Below are 17,294 nucleotides of genomic sequence, written 5' to 3'. Positions count from 1 at the left end.
AAAAATTGTTACTAGATACAAAAGACATTTTATAATGATAAAGGGGTCAATCCATCAGGAAGACATAATAACTGAAAACATATGTGCATCTAACAACAGAGCCCCAAAATACATGAAGCAAAAACTGATAGAACTGAAGGGAGAAATAAGCAATTCAACAATATTAACCAGAGATTTTAATACTCTACTTTTTCTTTCTTTTTTTTTTTTGCAATGGATTCAAGTGATTCTCCTGCCTCAGCCTCCTGAGTAGCTGGGATTGCAGGCATATGCCACCACACCCAGCTGATTTTTTTTGTATTTTTAGTAGAGACACAGTTTCACCATGTTGACCAGGCTGGTCTTGAACTCCTGACCTCAGGTGATTCGCTGGCCTTGGCCTCCCAAAGTGCTGGGATTACAGGTGTAAGTCACCACACCCGGCCCCAATACCCTGCTTTCAATAATGGATAGAACAGTTAGATGATCAACAAGGAAATAGACCAAGCAATATTGGAGTACACTGCCCATCTACTTTGTTCCTAGGGACACTATAATCCATTAGCCACTGCCAAGACCTCTGCAAGCCAAGCAATTAGATTGCCTGGTGGTCTGTGCTGCCCTTTACAGTTGATGTGTCTACCTTGTCAAGGTCCCTTTGTATCCAGAGATCAGAGGGCCCACCTCAATGGTGCATTTCCTACAGCCTTACTTGGCTTACAAAGGACAGCAACCAGAGAACTTCTCAAAGATAGAGCTGCTCCTTTCAATGCCCTAGCAAAAGGAGTGCTTTCTGGGTCCTCTCATAAAATAGAGTTGATAGAGTGCACATGATAAATGCAGTCTATCACGCTAAGCCTTTGGATTCTCTCTCCTTGTGACTGCCAGGAAAGATCCGGCATGTCATTTCACTAACCACTTAATGGTGGTAGGCCACAATAAAGTCCAAATTCCAGTCAATCAACCAAGTAGCCTCCTACAGCCAAATTCAGGTACACAAGCTAACACATTACATCTGGAGTCTCTAGCACATGCACCCATATCGATGAATTTGGCCTTATCTAGTATCACATTCTCCCCTCACTGGTCTAACATCCTTAGCACCCATCTTCCCATACATCCTAATTTTCTGCTAACATATTAACAATGTCCTGCAATTATTTTAGTGTGTAAGCTGGGTCATTTCCTCCTGGGTCTCAGTGTGTATCTGTCCCCTTGAAACATGGTGTTTTTTTGTTTTTTTTTTTTTTTTTGAGACAGAGTCTCGCTGTGTCGCCCAGGCTGGTGTGCAGTGGCACAATCTCAGCTCATGGCAACCTCTGCCTCCCAGGTTCAAGTGATTCTCTTGCCTTAGCCTCCCGAGTAGCTGGGATTACAGGTGTGCACCACCATGCCTGGCTAATTTTTGTATTTTTAGTAGCGACAGGGTTTCACCATGTTGGACAGGCTGGTCTTGAACTCCTGACCTCAGGTCATCCCCTGTTTTGGTCTCCCACAGTGCTGGGATTACAGGTGTGAGCCACTGTGCCTGGCCCGTGGTGATATTTGACCCTATTAAAGACCTACTAGCAACAGATTGGTTGTGGTGGATTTTGAGGGTATGAGCATCCACTTTCAAGGCATTTGCCCAGGTGAGGTTATCACAGGGTTTTCAGACAGAGGAAGGTGAGTCTCTTCAGACTGTGGACATCAGGCTACTTCCACTCACAAGGGAGACTCTGAATGACATAGAGTTCAATATTGTTGACTTCATCTGGGTCCAACTAGATTCACCATTCCAAATTTCTGGATCCTATTCTTTCCCAATTAGTGCCTTGGTTTTTGCATGACAAATTTGATGAGACTGCAAATTCAACTCTACTTTTCAGCAAACCACACAATTAAATTATGTGTTTGACTTTCAGCAATATCAGCCCTGGGTCTACTACACAAGTCAGAGATTGTTTTAGGCTTGTCATGGAAGCATTCTGATTCTCAGACTGTGACTTGAGCTGAGAGTGAATAGACCTGAGCTTGCCATTTTCTCTTTGTAATAACTCAACTGCACTGAAAAGAATCCATTGCACGCCACAGTCCTTGCTCCTTGGTCATTACTGCTGTCACAGTAGTCAAGAATAGCAGCCATTTGGGTTCCCAAGGCCTGTGCTTCAGTCGGCACTTCACCACCATCATGTGACAGCGTCACTAGCTGGGATGTTACTGCAGGCCGTGGGTTGCTGGCATCCCACTTCCCACAGCAAGGAACTCAGCATGGAGCTCAAGCCCAGGGTGTGGTTAAATAAACCCCCAAATCCCATCTCTGCAGGTCTGTCTCCTGGGATCACTCCCAGTGCCACTTATTGTATCAGTTAAGGTTCAGTCAAAAAGCAGAAGCCACAATGGGAGTTTAACATAAGGAATTATTGATAGGGGATTGGAATGATAGGGAATTGGTTAATGAGAACTAAAGACAATTCTAAAGAATACAGAGAGCCTGGGCAATATAGTGAGACCCCATCTCTACAAAAAATAAAGATAAATTTTAAAATTAGCCAGGCATGGTGGTGCTCACCTGTGGTCCCAGCTACTCAAGAGGCTAAGGCGGAAGAATCTTTTTTTTTGAGACAGAGTCTCGCTGTTACCCAGGCTGGAGTGCAGTGGTGTGATCTCAGCTCACTGCAACCTCTGCCTCCGAGGTTCAAGCAATTCTCCTGCCTCAGCCCCCTGAGTAGTTGGTACTACCCCGTACGGCTAATTTTTGTATTATTAGTAGAGACGGGATTTCACCATGTTGGCCAGGCTGGTCTGGATCTCCTGACCTTGTGATCCGCCCTCTCAGCCTCCCAAAGTGCTGGGATTACAGGCGTGAGCCACCGCACCCGGCTGAAGGATCTCTTGAGCCCAGGAGTTTGAGGCTGCAGTGAGCTGTGATTGCACTACTGTACTCCAGCCTGGGCAACAGAGTGCTGTCTCAAAAAAAAAAAAAAAAAGAATACAGAAATACAGAGGTGGCAGATATAAAGATCAGCTACTATCCCCAGGGCTGAGATACAGCATCCAAGGAAGAATGTTCTCCCACCAGGGCTGAGATCCAGACGTCATTTGAAAGGCAAGGCAGAGAAGCCACTGACATGCCTCACCAAAGGAGACCTCCTAGAAATCTGCCCTCTGGGGTGTCAGGTGAAGCTGCTATTCCACCAAGCACTGTTGGAACCAAGCACTGTAGGAAACTCACTCTGCAGGAGCCCATTGCTGGAAAGAGCTTTGCCAGAGCAAGGATCAAGCACTGTAGGGAGTCAGGCCATTAGAGGAGTCAAGCACGAGAACATGCAGACTCAGCGAGAGTCCAGTGCCTGAGGAAGCTGTACTATACAGGAACCAAGTGCCGAAGAAAGCCATGCTTTCTCCCTGTTAGAAAAAGTGCGCTTGGTGAGAGCACAGTGCTGGAGAAAACTAGACTGTTACAGAAGTCAAGTACTGGAGAAGCATGCTCTGCCAGAGTTCAGTGCTAGAGAAAGCCACATGAGGGTCAGGACCAGTGGTGGGTGTGCAAAAACTGTCCAAGGCAGCATGTGGTATGGGATCTGTGGTGTCCATACTGGGGGAGGGAACGTGGTAAAGTGTTGCAAACTGGGGTCTTTGAGCCTCCCAAGGACTTTTCACTCTGGACATGCATCTAGGGCAGAGAACCACTGGGATCTGCCCCTGAAAAACCATGCAGCAAGAGCAAGAAAAATGAAACCTCAACAGGACCAGAACCAGGAAGAGCTTCCCCTTCTTCTTGCAACGTCCCACCGGCGTCCTCTGCTGACAAACAAAGCATAACATCATGTTCTTTGCAAGGAGAAATGCATTAAAAGTCCAGCCCGTTATCTTAGAGCAGGTACTGGAGGGTGACATTTAGAGCTGAGACAACTGATTGAAAACTGACATAGTGCCAGAATCCCCACATAGGCTCTCTGACTCATAGACTGAAGGCCAATATGACAGGAAGGCCTAAGTGAAAGCCTCTGGAACTTCCCTTGCCTACAGAGAAAGAAAATAAGCCAGTAGAAATACCACATTCCTGAGGGAAGCACAGAGATTAATGCCGCTGTCAAAAAATTAAAAGAAGCAAGGGTGATGACACCTATCACATACTCATTTAACCCACCAGTGTGGCCTGTGCAGAAGTCAGATGGATCTCAGAGAATGACTGTGGACTATCATAAACTTTATCAGATGGTGATTCCAATTGTAGCCACTGTTCCCAGACATAGTATCTTTCTTGGAGCAAATCATTATGCCCCTGGCATGTGGTATGCAGCGATCAACCTGGCTTTTCCTCCATACCAAATGCAGCATCCCCCAGAAACAGTTTCAAAGCTACCATATATCTTCAGGTTGCTTCAAACCTATGTCAGTTCTGCTCTGCCATAATACAGTCTTCAGAGATCTTGATCATCTTGTCACTATATTGACGTTATTGGATCTGATGAGCCAGAAATAACAAGTAACACTTTAACTGCTTAGTAAGACATATGCAAACTATAAGATGGGAGACAAACCCCACAAGACTGCAGAACCCACCGCCTCTGTGAAGTTTCTGGGGATTGAGTGGTCTAGAGTACGTACAGATATCTCCTCATACAACCTACTCTCCTCTAAAAGAGGCATAGTGCTTAGCAGGCCTATTTGTATTTTGGAGGCAACATGTTTCTTCGATAGGGTTACCTGTAAGGCTGCTAGTTTGTTTGTTTTTTTCTTTTTCTTTTTCTTTTTTTTTTTTTTTTTTTTTTGAGACGGAGTCTCACTCGTCACCAGGCTGGAGTGCAGTGGTGCCATCTCGGTTCACTGTAACCCCTGCCTCTTGGGTTCAAGCAATTCTTCTGCCTCAGCCTCCCGAGTAGCTGGCACGACAGGTGCACAACACCATGCCCAGCTAATTTTTGTATTTTTGGTAGAGACGGGGTTTCACCATGTTGGCCAGGATGGTCTTGATCTCTTGACCTTGTGATCCGCCTGCCTCAGCCTCCCAAAGTGCTGGGATTATAGGCATGAGCCACTGCACCCGGCCTTTTTTTTTTTTTTTTTTTTTTTGAGGCAGTCTTGCTTTGTCACCCACCCAGGCTGGAGTGCAGTGGCGTGATCTCAGCTCACTGCGACCTCTGCCTCCCGGGTTCAAGAGATTCTCCTGCCAAGTAGCATCCCAAGTAGCTGGGATTACAGGCGTGTGCCACAATGCCTGGCTATTCTTTGTATTTTTAGTAGAGATGGGGTTTCACCATAATGGCTGGGCTGGTCTCCAACTCCTGACCTCAAATGATCTGCCCACCTCAGCCTCCCAAAATGCTGGGATTACAGGCATGACCCACGGTGCCCGGTCTATGCTGCTAGTTTTTAGCAAGGACTGGAGCAAGAGAAGGCTCTGCAGCAAGTCCAGGCTGCATTACATCACATGCTGCTCTACCGTGTGGTGCTTGAGATCCAGCAGATCCGGTAATACTCAGTGTCCATGGCAAACAGGAATGCTACACGAAGCCTCTGGCAAACACCAGAGTAGAATAATCAACTCCTTCATCACCAACTTTTTATTTTATTTTATTTTTTTGAGTCAGGGTCTCACTCTGTCACCCAGGCTGGAGTGCAGTGGCATGATCACAGCTCACTGCAGCCTCAACCTCCCAGGCCCAAGTGACTCTCCCACCTCAGCCTCCCAAGTAGCTGGGACTACAGGCATGTGCCACCACGCCTCGCTAACTTTTTCGTTTTTGGTAGAGACAAGGTCTCACTATGTTGCCGAGGCTGGTCTCAAACTCCTGGTCTCAAGCAATCCTCCTGCCTCAGCCTCCCAAAGTGCTGGGATTACTGGCATGAGTCACGGCACCCAGCCCAACACCAGTTCTTGCTACATTGTCTTCCTCTCCCTCCATTAGTGCCTATGACCTCCTGGAGTATCCCTCATTTTACAGAAGAGTCTGCAAAATTTGCTGTCATGGCCTCGCAATGGCCGGAATTTTGACTCGTATGTTTGATTGTTTGCTATGTCTGGCATGAGAAATAGTCAGAAGTATAGACCTGTACTAACGCATGGCCATTGCTCTTGATTTGGCTGGATGGCCAGGGATTTGGAAGGAACAGGATTGGTGACAAGGAAGTTTGAGCTCTTGTAACGTTTTTTAAAAAAAAGACCTCAATCAATTTTACTTCAGTTAAAACCATTTCAGCCAGGCGCGGTGGCTCATGCCTGTAATCCCAGCATTTTGGGAAGCCAAGGTGGGCAGATCACAAGGTCAGGAGATTGAGACCATCCTGGCTAACACGGTGAAACCCTGTCTCTACTAAAAATACAAAAAATTAGCCAGGTGTAGTGTCACGCACCTGTAATCCCAGCTACTCAGGAGGCTGAGGCAGGATCTCTTGAACCCGGGAGGCAGAGGTTGCAGTGAGCCAAGATTGCACCATTGCACTCCAGCCTGGGTGACAGAGCGAGCCTCTGTTTTAAAAAATAAATAAATAACATTTCATCCAGGGACTGGCTTGATCTTCTCTCCTCTGGTTTCTGAGTCCCTTAGATGGGCTGTAACTTTTCTTTAATTATTCAATATTTTATTTACAATTAGCAGTCAGAATAGTATATTAGGTTCTATCAAACAGAGGCAAGTGGTGTAAGGCAAGTTTCACCTTGAGTGGCCAGTGTGTTCTTTAGTTAGGTATACCATAACAAGGTACCACAGATTGGGTGCCTTAAACAACAGAAATTTATTTTCTCATAGTTCTGGAGGCTGGAAGTCCAAGATCAAGGTGTCGGAAGGGTTGGTTTCTTCTGAGGTCTCTCTTATTGTCTTGTAGATGGCCTTGTTGTCCTTGGGTCTCTACATGGTCTTCACTTTGTATACGTCTGTGTCTAAATTTCCTCTTAAGTGCACCAGTCGTATTGAATTAGAGCCCACCCTAACAACTTCACCGTAATTCAATTACTGTAACCTGCATGGACCTTGGGAGACTGAACAAAGGGGGGCGAATGCGGGAATAAAAGACAAAGACAAAAGAGTATATTTGGAAGAAGTGGTCAGAGGGCACCTTGCCTCTAGTGGACAAGGGCCCTGAGCACTTTTTTTTTTTTTTTTTGAGACGGAGTCTCGCTCTGTCGCCCAGGCTGGAGTGCAGTGGCCAGATCTCAGCTCACTGCAAGCTCTGCCTCCCAGGTTCACGCCATTCTCCTGCCTCAGCCTCCCCAGTAGCTGGGACTACAGGCGCCCGCCACCTCGCCCGGCTAGTTTTTTGTATTTTTTAGTAGAGACAGGGTTTCACCGGATTAGCCAGGATGGTCTCGATCTCCTGACCTTGTGATCCACCCGTCTCGGCCTCCCAAAGTGCTGGGATTACAGGCTTGGTTTTTTTTTTTTTTGAGACAGAGTCTCGCACTTTGGCCCAGACTGGAGTGCAGTGACATGATCTTAGCTCGTTGCAAGCTCTGCCTCCTGGGTTCACACCATTCTCCTGCCTCAGCCTCCCAAGTAGCTGGGACTACAGGCGCCCGCCACCATGCCCAGCTAATTCTTTGTATTTTTAGTAGAGACAGGGTTTCACTGTGTTAGCCAGGATGGTCTTGATCTCTTGACCTTGTGATCTGCCCGCCTCGGCCTCCCAAAGTGCTGGGATTACAGGCGTGCCAAGGGCCCTGAGCTTTACACAGCCCTCCGAATTTATTGGTAAAAGAGATAACGAGAAAGGGGGGCTGGTTGTCGGGTAATTGTCAGTCAGCTGTTTGGTTCACAGCAGGCTTGCAAGACTGCATCCTTCGAACAATAGGCGCTAGATTTCCCAGTAGATAACTTCAAGGAGCCCAGCCAGGGAGTGATGGCCCTCAGCAAACCTTTTGGTGGCAGGCACAGTGTGAGTTTGCTCACATCCTGCATTCACGGTAAACAGTTTGCTGTTTGATCATATAGCCTCCAGTGGAATGCTGAGTTGGTCACAATCCCTGTGGCCTTTTCAGCTCCCAATGAATTACCTCTTTAAAACCCTCTCCAAATACAGTCACATTCTGAGGCGTCAGGACTTCCTCATATGAATTGGGGAGAGGGGGCAGGAGATACAATTCAGTCCACAACACTCAGTATTGAACAAATTTGCAGACCACTATCTGACTATAAAGGCATGAGTAGGAAGCCTTATCTACAGGGTTTTTCAGGTGCAGGCAGGCATCTTTCCTCAAGTCAGTCTACCTGTGCAGCTCACTTCTAAGTCCTCCAAGGTGAGCAGATTAGGTCAGTTCTTCCAGGGCTGCATGTTTATATGTGGTTTCTGGCAGGGGTGGGAGAGATGAGGGAGACCATTCATTATGGTCTTTGATATCGTTTGGCTGTGTCCCCACCCAAATCTCATCTTGAATTGTAGTCCCCATAATCCCCACATGTCATGGGAGGAACCCGGTGGGAGGTAATTGAATCATGGGGGCGGTTACCTCCATGCTGTTCTTGTGACAGTGAGTGAGTTCTCATGAGATCTGGTAGTTTCATAAGGGGCTTTTCCAACTTTGCTCAGCACTTCTTCTTATTGCCACCATGTGAAGAAGGACATGTTTGCTTTCCCTTCCGCCATGATTGTAAGTTTCCTGAGACCTCCCCAGCCACGCTAAACTGTGAGTCAATTAAACCTCTTTCCTTTCTAAATTATCCAGTCTCAGGTATGTCTTTAGCAACGTGAGAACAGACTAATACATCTTTGTTCTTCTTCAGTTCTGGACCATGTTTACCCATCCATAGTCACAGGCAGTGACTTGACAGGCTTCCCCTTGTAAAACTTGGAATTTGATGGCCGGGCGCAGTGGCTCACGCCTGTAATCCCAGCACTTTGGGAGGCTGTGGCAGGTGGATCTCTTGAGGTCAGGAGTTTGAGACCAGCCGGGCCAACATGGTGAAATCCTGTCTCTACTAAAAATATAAAAATTAGCCAGGCATGGTGGCGGGTACCTGTAATTCCAGCTACTCGAGAGGCTGAGACAGGAGAATCGCTTGAACCTGGGAGGCAGAGGTTGCAGTGAGCCGAGATCATGCCACTGCACTCCAGCCTGAGTGACAGACCAAGACTCTGTCTTAAAAAAAAAAAAACTAAGACTAAAACAAAAACTTGGAATTTGACGGTGTAGAACAGAACCTAAGTTCTTAGGCAAAGGTTCACTTCAAGGGGAAAAACAGAGGAAGGAACAGGTATATAGATATATGATTTATCCTTCCTAATAACTCCATTCCTTCCTAAGTAAGTCAGGAGGTGGGGAAAGGTCAGTAGTGTTACAGTAGATCTCTATCTACATAAAAGTAAACATCAGGAGTGGGGAAAATGTGTTCTTTCCACCAGTATAACGCAAGACAGCTGACAGAACCCTCTCCTGGAGGGACTCCCAAGTTCTCTCCAGCTGAGCTCTTTCATGAAACAAATATATTTGTTCCCTATTGCTGCATAACAAATTACTACACATTTAGCAACTTAAAGCCACAACCATTTATTATCTCACTGTTCCCTAAGTTCCACTATATGGGCATGACTGGGTTCTCAGCTCAGTCTTGCAAGGGCAAAGTCTAAGTGTTGGCTGAGCTGGGCTCTTATCCGGATGCTTTGAAGAAGAATCCACTTCCGAGCTCATTTAGGTTGTTAGCCAAATTCAGCTGCTTGCTGGATGTCGGGTAGTGGCAGATCTCTGGAGGTCTCCGCATTCCTCAGCACGTGGCTGCCTCCATCTTCAAGTCAGCAATGGCTCAAATGCCCCTCATAACTTCCTGTTCTGCTACCAGCTAGAGAAAACCTTGCTTTTAAATGGCTACCTGACTGGGTGATAATCTGTGTCCTAATATCAACTGACTTGGAATTAAATCTGCCAGATCCTTTTGCAGCAGCACCTAAATTAGTGCTTGACTGAATAACCAAGGGACAGGAATCTTGAGGGGAGCATCTTTAGAATCCTGTCTGTCACACCAGGGAATCCCACTCTTTGCCCCAGACCCTGAGAGAAGACAGTTCCTCTCTACCACAGGTTTGTTAGATTCTAATCTAGCCCAGTAGACAAGTATGTGGTGCACACTCTCTCCTCTAGAGAGGCCACAGTCAGCTCTTCAGCTCATTCATACATTCTTAGCAACTTTGTATGAACTGGAAACAAGCTGCCCTTTCCTTAAAACAATGTACTGTTACCTGTTGGAAATCTCTTGCGCTAACTATACAAATCTCTTGTTTACCTAGTAGTGAATGGCACCCACCCCCAGGAGCTGTGAGTGGCCTTGATCTCAGTGTGGGCTCAAATACACCCTGTGCATTGTAACCATTTGCCCACCCTGGCTATTGTCATGGAGACATTTTTTCCCAGAATCTGACATTCTTCATTGATTTATCTGTTAACAATTTGGGGAAAATTGAAATAAAATGGCTATAACTTCCTGAAAATGCTATAATGCATTATTAATACCCAGAAAAGAAAACATTTTGCCACTGGTCTGATCTAATCTGTTCGGGGTTTTTTGTTTGTTTGTTTGTTTGTTTGAGACGGAGTCTCGCTCTGTTGCCCAGGCTGGAGTGCAGTGGCGTGATCTTGGCTCACTGCAGCTTCTGCCTCCTGGGTTCAAGCAATTCTTGCCTCAGCCTCCTGAGTAGCTAGGACTACAGATGAGTGCCACCAAGCCTTGCTAATTTTTTGTATTTTTTTAGTAGAGACAGGGTTTCACCATGTTGGCCAGAGTGGTCTCAAACTCCTGACCTCCAGTGACCCACCTGCCTCGGCCTCCCAAAGTTCTGGGATTACAGGCATGGGCTATTGCGCCTGGCCTAATCTGTTTATTTATATTCATAAGCTAATATTCAAAATCCTCCAAGGAGCAAACCCTGAAGTAACTGGAATATTAAGGCAATAATGGCAGCCACTAATGTTACTCAGTGCCTCTATCTATCTACCTACCTACCTACCTATCTACCTAGCTAGCTACCTACCATCTATCTCTGATCTATATGTGTATACTATATACACACACACTCACATAATCTCATTTAATCATCACATTCCTTTTGGGTAGGGATTATTATGCCTACTTATACAGATAAGAAAACTAAGGCTTTGTAATGTTATATTATTTGCCCAAGGTCACAGATAAGAAGCAGCTGAGTCAGGATTCAAACCTCTGTCATCCATTTCAAAGCCCATGCTTCTAACCACTTCGGTGGAGATTAGCCGTGGAGATGAGCCGAGTGCCTGTGCTGTGAATTGAGACCTTGGGCTGTTCTGTGGTGAAGCCAGTGGCCCAGCCTGGGACAGGAAAGAAACCAAGCCTGGAATGTCCCAGTTCTATTCATGAGAATAGTCTGAAGGGAAAAGTATGGGGGGGGGAATTGTTTGTGGCTAAGAGAGCCAGTGGGACTTGGAGAGAAGTCCATAGAGGAGGAAAAATTGTAGGGCCCTGCATTGTACATCATGTCTCCAGTGGCTGGCACCTCGTTGGGGCTCAGTTAGCATGTGCCAGTCAACTGATTGACCACCTGATCAGCCAGACAGCATGCCTGGGAAAGCTCCTTTCTGCACTCTGCTTCTCTAATGTCTGTTCCTGCTACCACCCCCTGCCCTCTTCAGTAAACTAATTCATTTGAATCATGTCCTATGCTGCAGGCCCAGTGCCAAGTGCTTTATCTGCATCTTCTTATTAAAAGTCCTCACAAGAACACACTGATAGATTATTTAATATCTGAGATGCTTCTAGGCTGGAAAGAAATAGCCACTCCCTGCTGGACTGTTTACTTATTAGACTCCATTTAACAAAAAAGAAAAAATTAAAAGCCATTTGTTCCCATAGGGGATTTGGGCTTTGATCACAAATTTGACCAACTAAAGTATCTTAAGGGCCAGGCGCAGTGGCTCACGCCTGTAATCCCAATACCTTGAGAGGCCAAGGCGGGCAGATCACCTGAGGTCAGGAGTTCGAGACCAACCTGGCCAACATGGTGAAACCCCATCTCTACTAAAGATACAAAAATTAGCTAGGCATGGCGATGGGTGCCTATAATCCCAGCTGCTCAGGAAGCTGAAGGAGAATCACTTGAACCTGGAGACTGCAGTGAGGCAAGAGGCTCCATTGCACTACAGCCTGGGCAACGAGAGCAAAACTCCACCTCAAAAAAAAATATTATCACCTTTGTCTTTGTACCACTACCCCGATATCCTTGAAAATATCCTTACTTTCTGGAATCAACAGGATGCTATAGACCCATGCTGATTTTTCTTGTCTCAAGAAATGTAAGCAGCTACCCTCCAAGAACTCCTGGTTATTTTAATGGTAAACACTATTAGGCACCAACAACTGGGCATTAAGGATGTACATAAGTGTTAGTAGGGTGGCAAAGTTTCACTCAGTGACGAGAGTTGAAAACGAAAATTTTAAAGAGATGGAGTCAGCCAGGCACGGTGGCTCATGCCTGTAATCCCAGCACTTTGGGAGGCTGAGGCAGGTGGATCACGACGTCAGGAGTTTGAGACCAACCTGGTCAAAATGGTGAAACCCTGTCTCTACCAAAAAAAAAAAAAATACAAAAATTAGCCAGGTGTGGTAGCATGCACCTGTAGTCCCAGCTACTCAGGAAGCTGAGGCAGGAGAATTGCTTGAACCCGGTAGGCAGAGGTTGCAGTGAGCCAAGACGGCACCATTGCACTCCAGCCTGGGTGACAGAGCAAGACTCTGTCTCAAAAAAAAAAAATTATACAGAGATGGAGTCTTGGCCAGGCGAGTGGTTCACACCTGTAATCCCAGCACTTTGGGAGGCTGAAGTGGGTGAATTGCTTGAGCCCAGAAATTCAAGACCAGCCTGAGCAACATGGCAAAACCCCGTATCTACAAAAAATACAAAAATTAGCCAGGCATGGTGATGTGCACCTGTAAGTCCCAGCTACTTGGGAGGCTGAGCTGGGAGGATTGCTTGAGATGTGGAGTTTGAGGCTTCAGTGAGTCATGATTGTACCACTGCACTCCAGCCTGAGCAACAAAGGGAGACACTGTCTCAAAAAAAAAAAAAAAAAAAAAAAAGACAGGGTCTCACTCTGTTGCCCAGGCTGGAGTGCAGCAGCGTGATCGTAAGGTCTCCGCAGCTCAGACCTCTCAGGCTGAAGTGATCCTCTCACCTTGCCACCCACCCCCAGCAGCCGGGACTACAGGCACATGCCATCATACTGGGCTAATTTTTAAATATTTTGTAAAGATGGAATCTCGCTATGTTGCCCAGGCTGGGCTTTTTCGTTTTGTTTGTTTGTTTTGTTTTTGAGACAGACTCTTGCTCTGTCACCCAGGCTGGAGTGCAGTGATGCGATCTTGGCTCTCTGCAACCTCCGCCTCCCAGGCTCAAGCGATTCTCATGCCTCAGCATCCCAAGTAGCTGGGATTACAGGTGCCGCACCACCATGCCCAGCTAATTTTTGTATTTTTAGTAGAGATGGGGTTTCACCATGTTGGCCAGGCTGGTCTCGAACCCCTGACCTCAAGTGATCCGCCCACCTTGGCCTCCCAAAGTGCTGGGATTACAGGCGTGAGCCAGCATGCCTGGCCCCAGGCTGGTCCTGAACCCAATCATCCTGCTTTGTTTGACCTCCCTCCCAAAGTGCTGGGATTACAGGCTAAACCATCGTACTCTGCTAAAAAACGTTTTTCTTTTTTTTCTTCAGACAGAGTCTCACTCTGTTGCCCAGGCTGGAGTGCAGTGGCATGATCTTGGCTCACTGCAACCTCTGCCTACTGGGTTCAAGAGATTCTTCTGTATCAGCCTCCCGAGTAGCTGGGACTACAGGCGCCCATCACCGCGCCCAGCTAATTTTTATATTTTTAGTAGAGACGGGGTTTCACCATGTTGGTCAGGCTGGTCTTGAACTCCTGACCTCAGGCGACCCACACGCCTCGGCCTCCCAAAGTGCTGGGATTAGAAGTGTGAGCCACCGCGTCTGGCCAAAAATTTTCTTAAAGGTAAAGTTTTATATTGATTTTCCAATTTAACATATCCCTGATGGCCTGTGGATGTACCAACCACACTGACAGAATCATCTGAGGCTGCCATTACGGTTATCTAGCTTGCCCAAGATTACACTACAGGTAATGGTTGGAATTGGGATTCAAACCCAGGACTGTCTAATATCAGAAACTGAGGTCTTACAGGTTTCCTACAAGGTCCTGCCTCACCCTCTGCCTGCTGTCAAAAATACACAACTTAATCGCTTGCAAAAGACTTTCCACCAACTTGCCCCATTTGGAAGTCATAAACGGGACAAGTTTGTGGAAAGTCAGTGAGATGAGGAGAAGAGGAAACAGCACCCAGATTCTTCTTTTCTCCTTACAGGATTCGGGAGTGAGAATGACGAGGAGAGCCCTCCACGAGAAGGGGCTGAAGACAGAGCCCCTAAGGAGGCTCCTGCCCAGGAGGGGCCTCCGGACAAATGCCCGGCCCAGTTCCACAGCGGTGCCGGACACCAGAGCTCCCGGGGGAGGCAGCAAGGCCCCGAGAGCACCCAGGACGATCCCCCAGGGTAAGGGGAGGTGAGTGGGCTCCCCAAGCAAGCCAAGGCCCCTAAAGCCTCCCTTGGCTGCCCCAAGATCCAGCCACTACCTGTGCCCCGAGGGCGGAAAGAGCTTCCCAGCTCACCCACCGCGGTAACATCTGGGGCAAGCGGCCCTACACCTGCCCGAACCTAAGGCCACAGCATCCATCTGGCTCACCACTGGCGCCCAAATGCGCGGGAAGGGCTTAGGGCAGAACTTGGACCACATCCAGCGCCTGAGGCCGCCTTGCTAGAGGCCCAGGGGAGGGGTGCACCGGGCTGCCTTGCCCGTCTCCTCACGCACCCACGCGGCCACCCGCCCAGTGGCCCGAGTGTGCCATGCGAGGTGCCTGCCACCCCAAGAGAGGTGCCGAGTCCTGAGTCCTGCCGGCACTGAGCCTCCGGGTCCATAGCAGGCAGGGGCCGTGTCGGGGACAGGCGCACGGTACCCGCCAGCCTCACGCCTTCGGCAGCACCACGCGCCGCCCACGTGGTGCCCAGACGTCCACGCATGCGTTGAGGCCCGCGCACGCGCAGAGACCCCGGCGCGGAAGCCACCCGGCACACCAGGGCTTCTGTACGCCAGCGCCGGGGGACCTCCAACGCCCAAGGACATACGGCAAGTGCTTCCACCAGGGTGTCAGCCTAGCAGGCCCACCTGGAAACCCGCGTGGAACAGTAGTGGCCTTTCAGCCCAGACGCCTGCCTCGCGCTACGGAACCGTGTGGAGGCACGGAGACTTCTGGGACAGCCCTGAGCTAGTGGCCTAACCTACCTGGAAAATCCTAGCCCAAGAAGCAGTGCGAGTGAGCCTTTTGGGTGGATCCGAAGCCCTTCACCAAGCTCTCACTTTCTGACTTCACCGTTGGGTCTGTTGTACTAGGAAATAATAACGCCTCCCGTTTATTGAGGGTTTACTCTGTACCAGGCATTGTGACTGATGTAATTTAGTTCTCACTGCATCCCTGTGGCATGGATATTCTGATTATCTGCATTTTGCAGTGGAGAAATTGAGTCTGAGAGGTTAAGGAACCTGCCCAAAGTCACACAAGCCAGTAGGTGGCAGAACCAGAATTCAGATCACAGGCCGGCCTGCCTGCCTGCCTGACTCCACAGCCAGCACTGCGGTGCCACTTCCCGTGCATGGGACACGGCGGGGTTAAGGCCGTGGGTTAACAGGGCCTCCATTTATGGAGAGCATTCATTTTTCTCTGGTGAATTATAGAAAACGCTTTTTACACTGAAGTGAGCAGATACTCCCTGGGATGAAAGTTAACATTTGCACCAATGATTGAGATGACACACAAATTTCACGCTTCAAGCCAATGCTTTAGGCTCAGCCCATGGAATTCTGGAGTGACCTTTTCTGAGTCATTACCAGGGTGATGTTGGTGAAGGAGGCTCCACTCCAGGACCAGCTCCTGTGTAGAGCCTTCCTGGAGGCCAACAAGGATGACCTCTCTCCATTTGCCTTCCACTGGATTGTCTGGGAAGTTCGTCCAGTTCCTCTGGGCTAAGATTTCCAAGTTCCCAAAAGGGAACCTAACCTTCAGGAGTTGGGAATGAAAATTGGAATTTGGTGGCCGGGCGCGGTGGCTCAAGCCTGTAATCCCAGCACTTTGGGAGGCCGAGGCGGGTGGATCACGAGGTCAGGAGATCGAGACTATCCTGGCTAACATGGTGAAACCCCGTCTCTGCTAAAAATACAAAAAACTAGCCGGGCGTGGTGGCGGGCGCCTGTAGTCCCAGCTACTTGGGAGGCTGAGGCGGGAGAATGGCGTGAACCCGGGAGGCGGAGCTTGCAGTGAGCCGAGATGACGCCACTGCACTCCAGCCTGGGCAACACAGCGAGACTCCGTCTCAAAAACAAAACAAAACAAAACAAAAAAAACAAAAAAAAAACAAGAAAAAGAAAAATTGGAATTTGGGGGAATTCCTGAAAGCATGTTGTTCTGTATTTTTCTTTTTTTTTTTTTTTTGGAGACAGAGTTTTGCTCTTGTCACTCAGGCTGGAGTGCAGTGGTGTGATCTCAGCTCACTGCAACCTCCACCTCCCGGGTCCAAGTGATTCTCTTGCCTCAGCCTCCCTAGTAACTGGGATTACGGGCATGTGCCACCAACCACACCCGGCTAATTTTTTGTATTTTTAGTACAGAGAGGGTTTCATCATGTTGGCCAGGCTGGTCTCAAACTCCTGACCTTAGGTGACCCACCCACCTCAGCCTCCCAAAGTGCAGGGATTACAGGCGTGAGCCACCGTGCCCGGCCACTTTCTGTATTTTTTAATAAATAAGAAATACACATTTAGTAGTAGTTACAAAGAACTGTAGGCCATAGCAAATATTCAATAACTGAAAAATGCCAATGAACATTATTGGGTAGTGTTTAAATAACAAGATGTTCAAATATTTGACAAGATTAACAACACTACACAGAATCATGAGTTGAAATTGCCAGTTTAGGCTGAGTATGGTGGCACGTGCCTGTAATTACAGCACTTTGGGAAGCCAGAGCAGGAGGGTCTCTTGAGTCCTGAGTTTGAGGCTATAGTGAGCTGTGATTGCACCACTGCACTCCAGCCTGGGCAACAGAGCAAGACCCTGTCTCTTAAAAAAAGAGAGAGGGAGAGAATTTGCCAATTTAAGGACTTATTTGTTTCCAAAACTTGTTATTTATTAGAACATCATTTGTAGGATTTGTATAAAATACACTGCATGTAAACATTAATATTTGTGAGAATGATTTGCTCTTAGCAGAGAGAGCCACCAATATACTTTTAGTGTGTTAACAGCTACAAAAA

At 47.7% G+C, this 17,294-nt stretch overlaps 1 protein-coding gene across 1 annotated transcript in view; it reads left to right on the top strand.

The window, feature by feature from the left end:
- LOC105482936 (BAF chromatin remodeling complex subunit BCL7C) overlaps positions 1 to 16,159 on the top strand; it is a 62,848-nt gene extending 46,689 nt beyond the window's left edge. The window contains exon 6 of the mRNA XM_011743423.3: positions 14,296 to 16,159. Within this exon, the coding sequence (XP_011741725.1) occupies positions 14,296 to 14,496 (201 nt within the window). The 3' untranslated portion in view covers positions 14,497 to 16,159. The remainder of the gene's footprint in view (positions 1 to 14,295) is intronic.
- Positions 16,160 to 17,294: the final 1,135 nt, after the last annotated feature.

Source organism: Macaca nemestrina, chromosome 18 (genome assembly GCF_043159975.1).
Source record: "Macaca nemestrina isolate mMacNem1 chromosome 18, mMacNem.hap1, whole genome shotgun sequence".
NCBI classification, from domain to species: domain Eukaryota; kingdom Metazoa; phylum Chordata; class Mammalia; order Primates; family Cercopithecidae; genus Macaca; species Macaca nemestrina.
The sequence above is the reverse complement of the archived record's forward strand: the minus strand, read 5'-3'. Positions and strand labels throughout refer to the sequence as shown.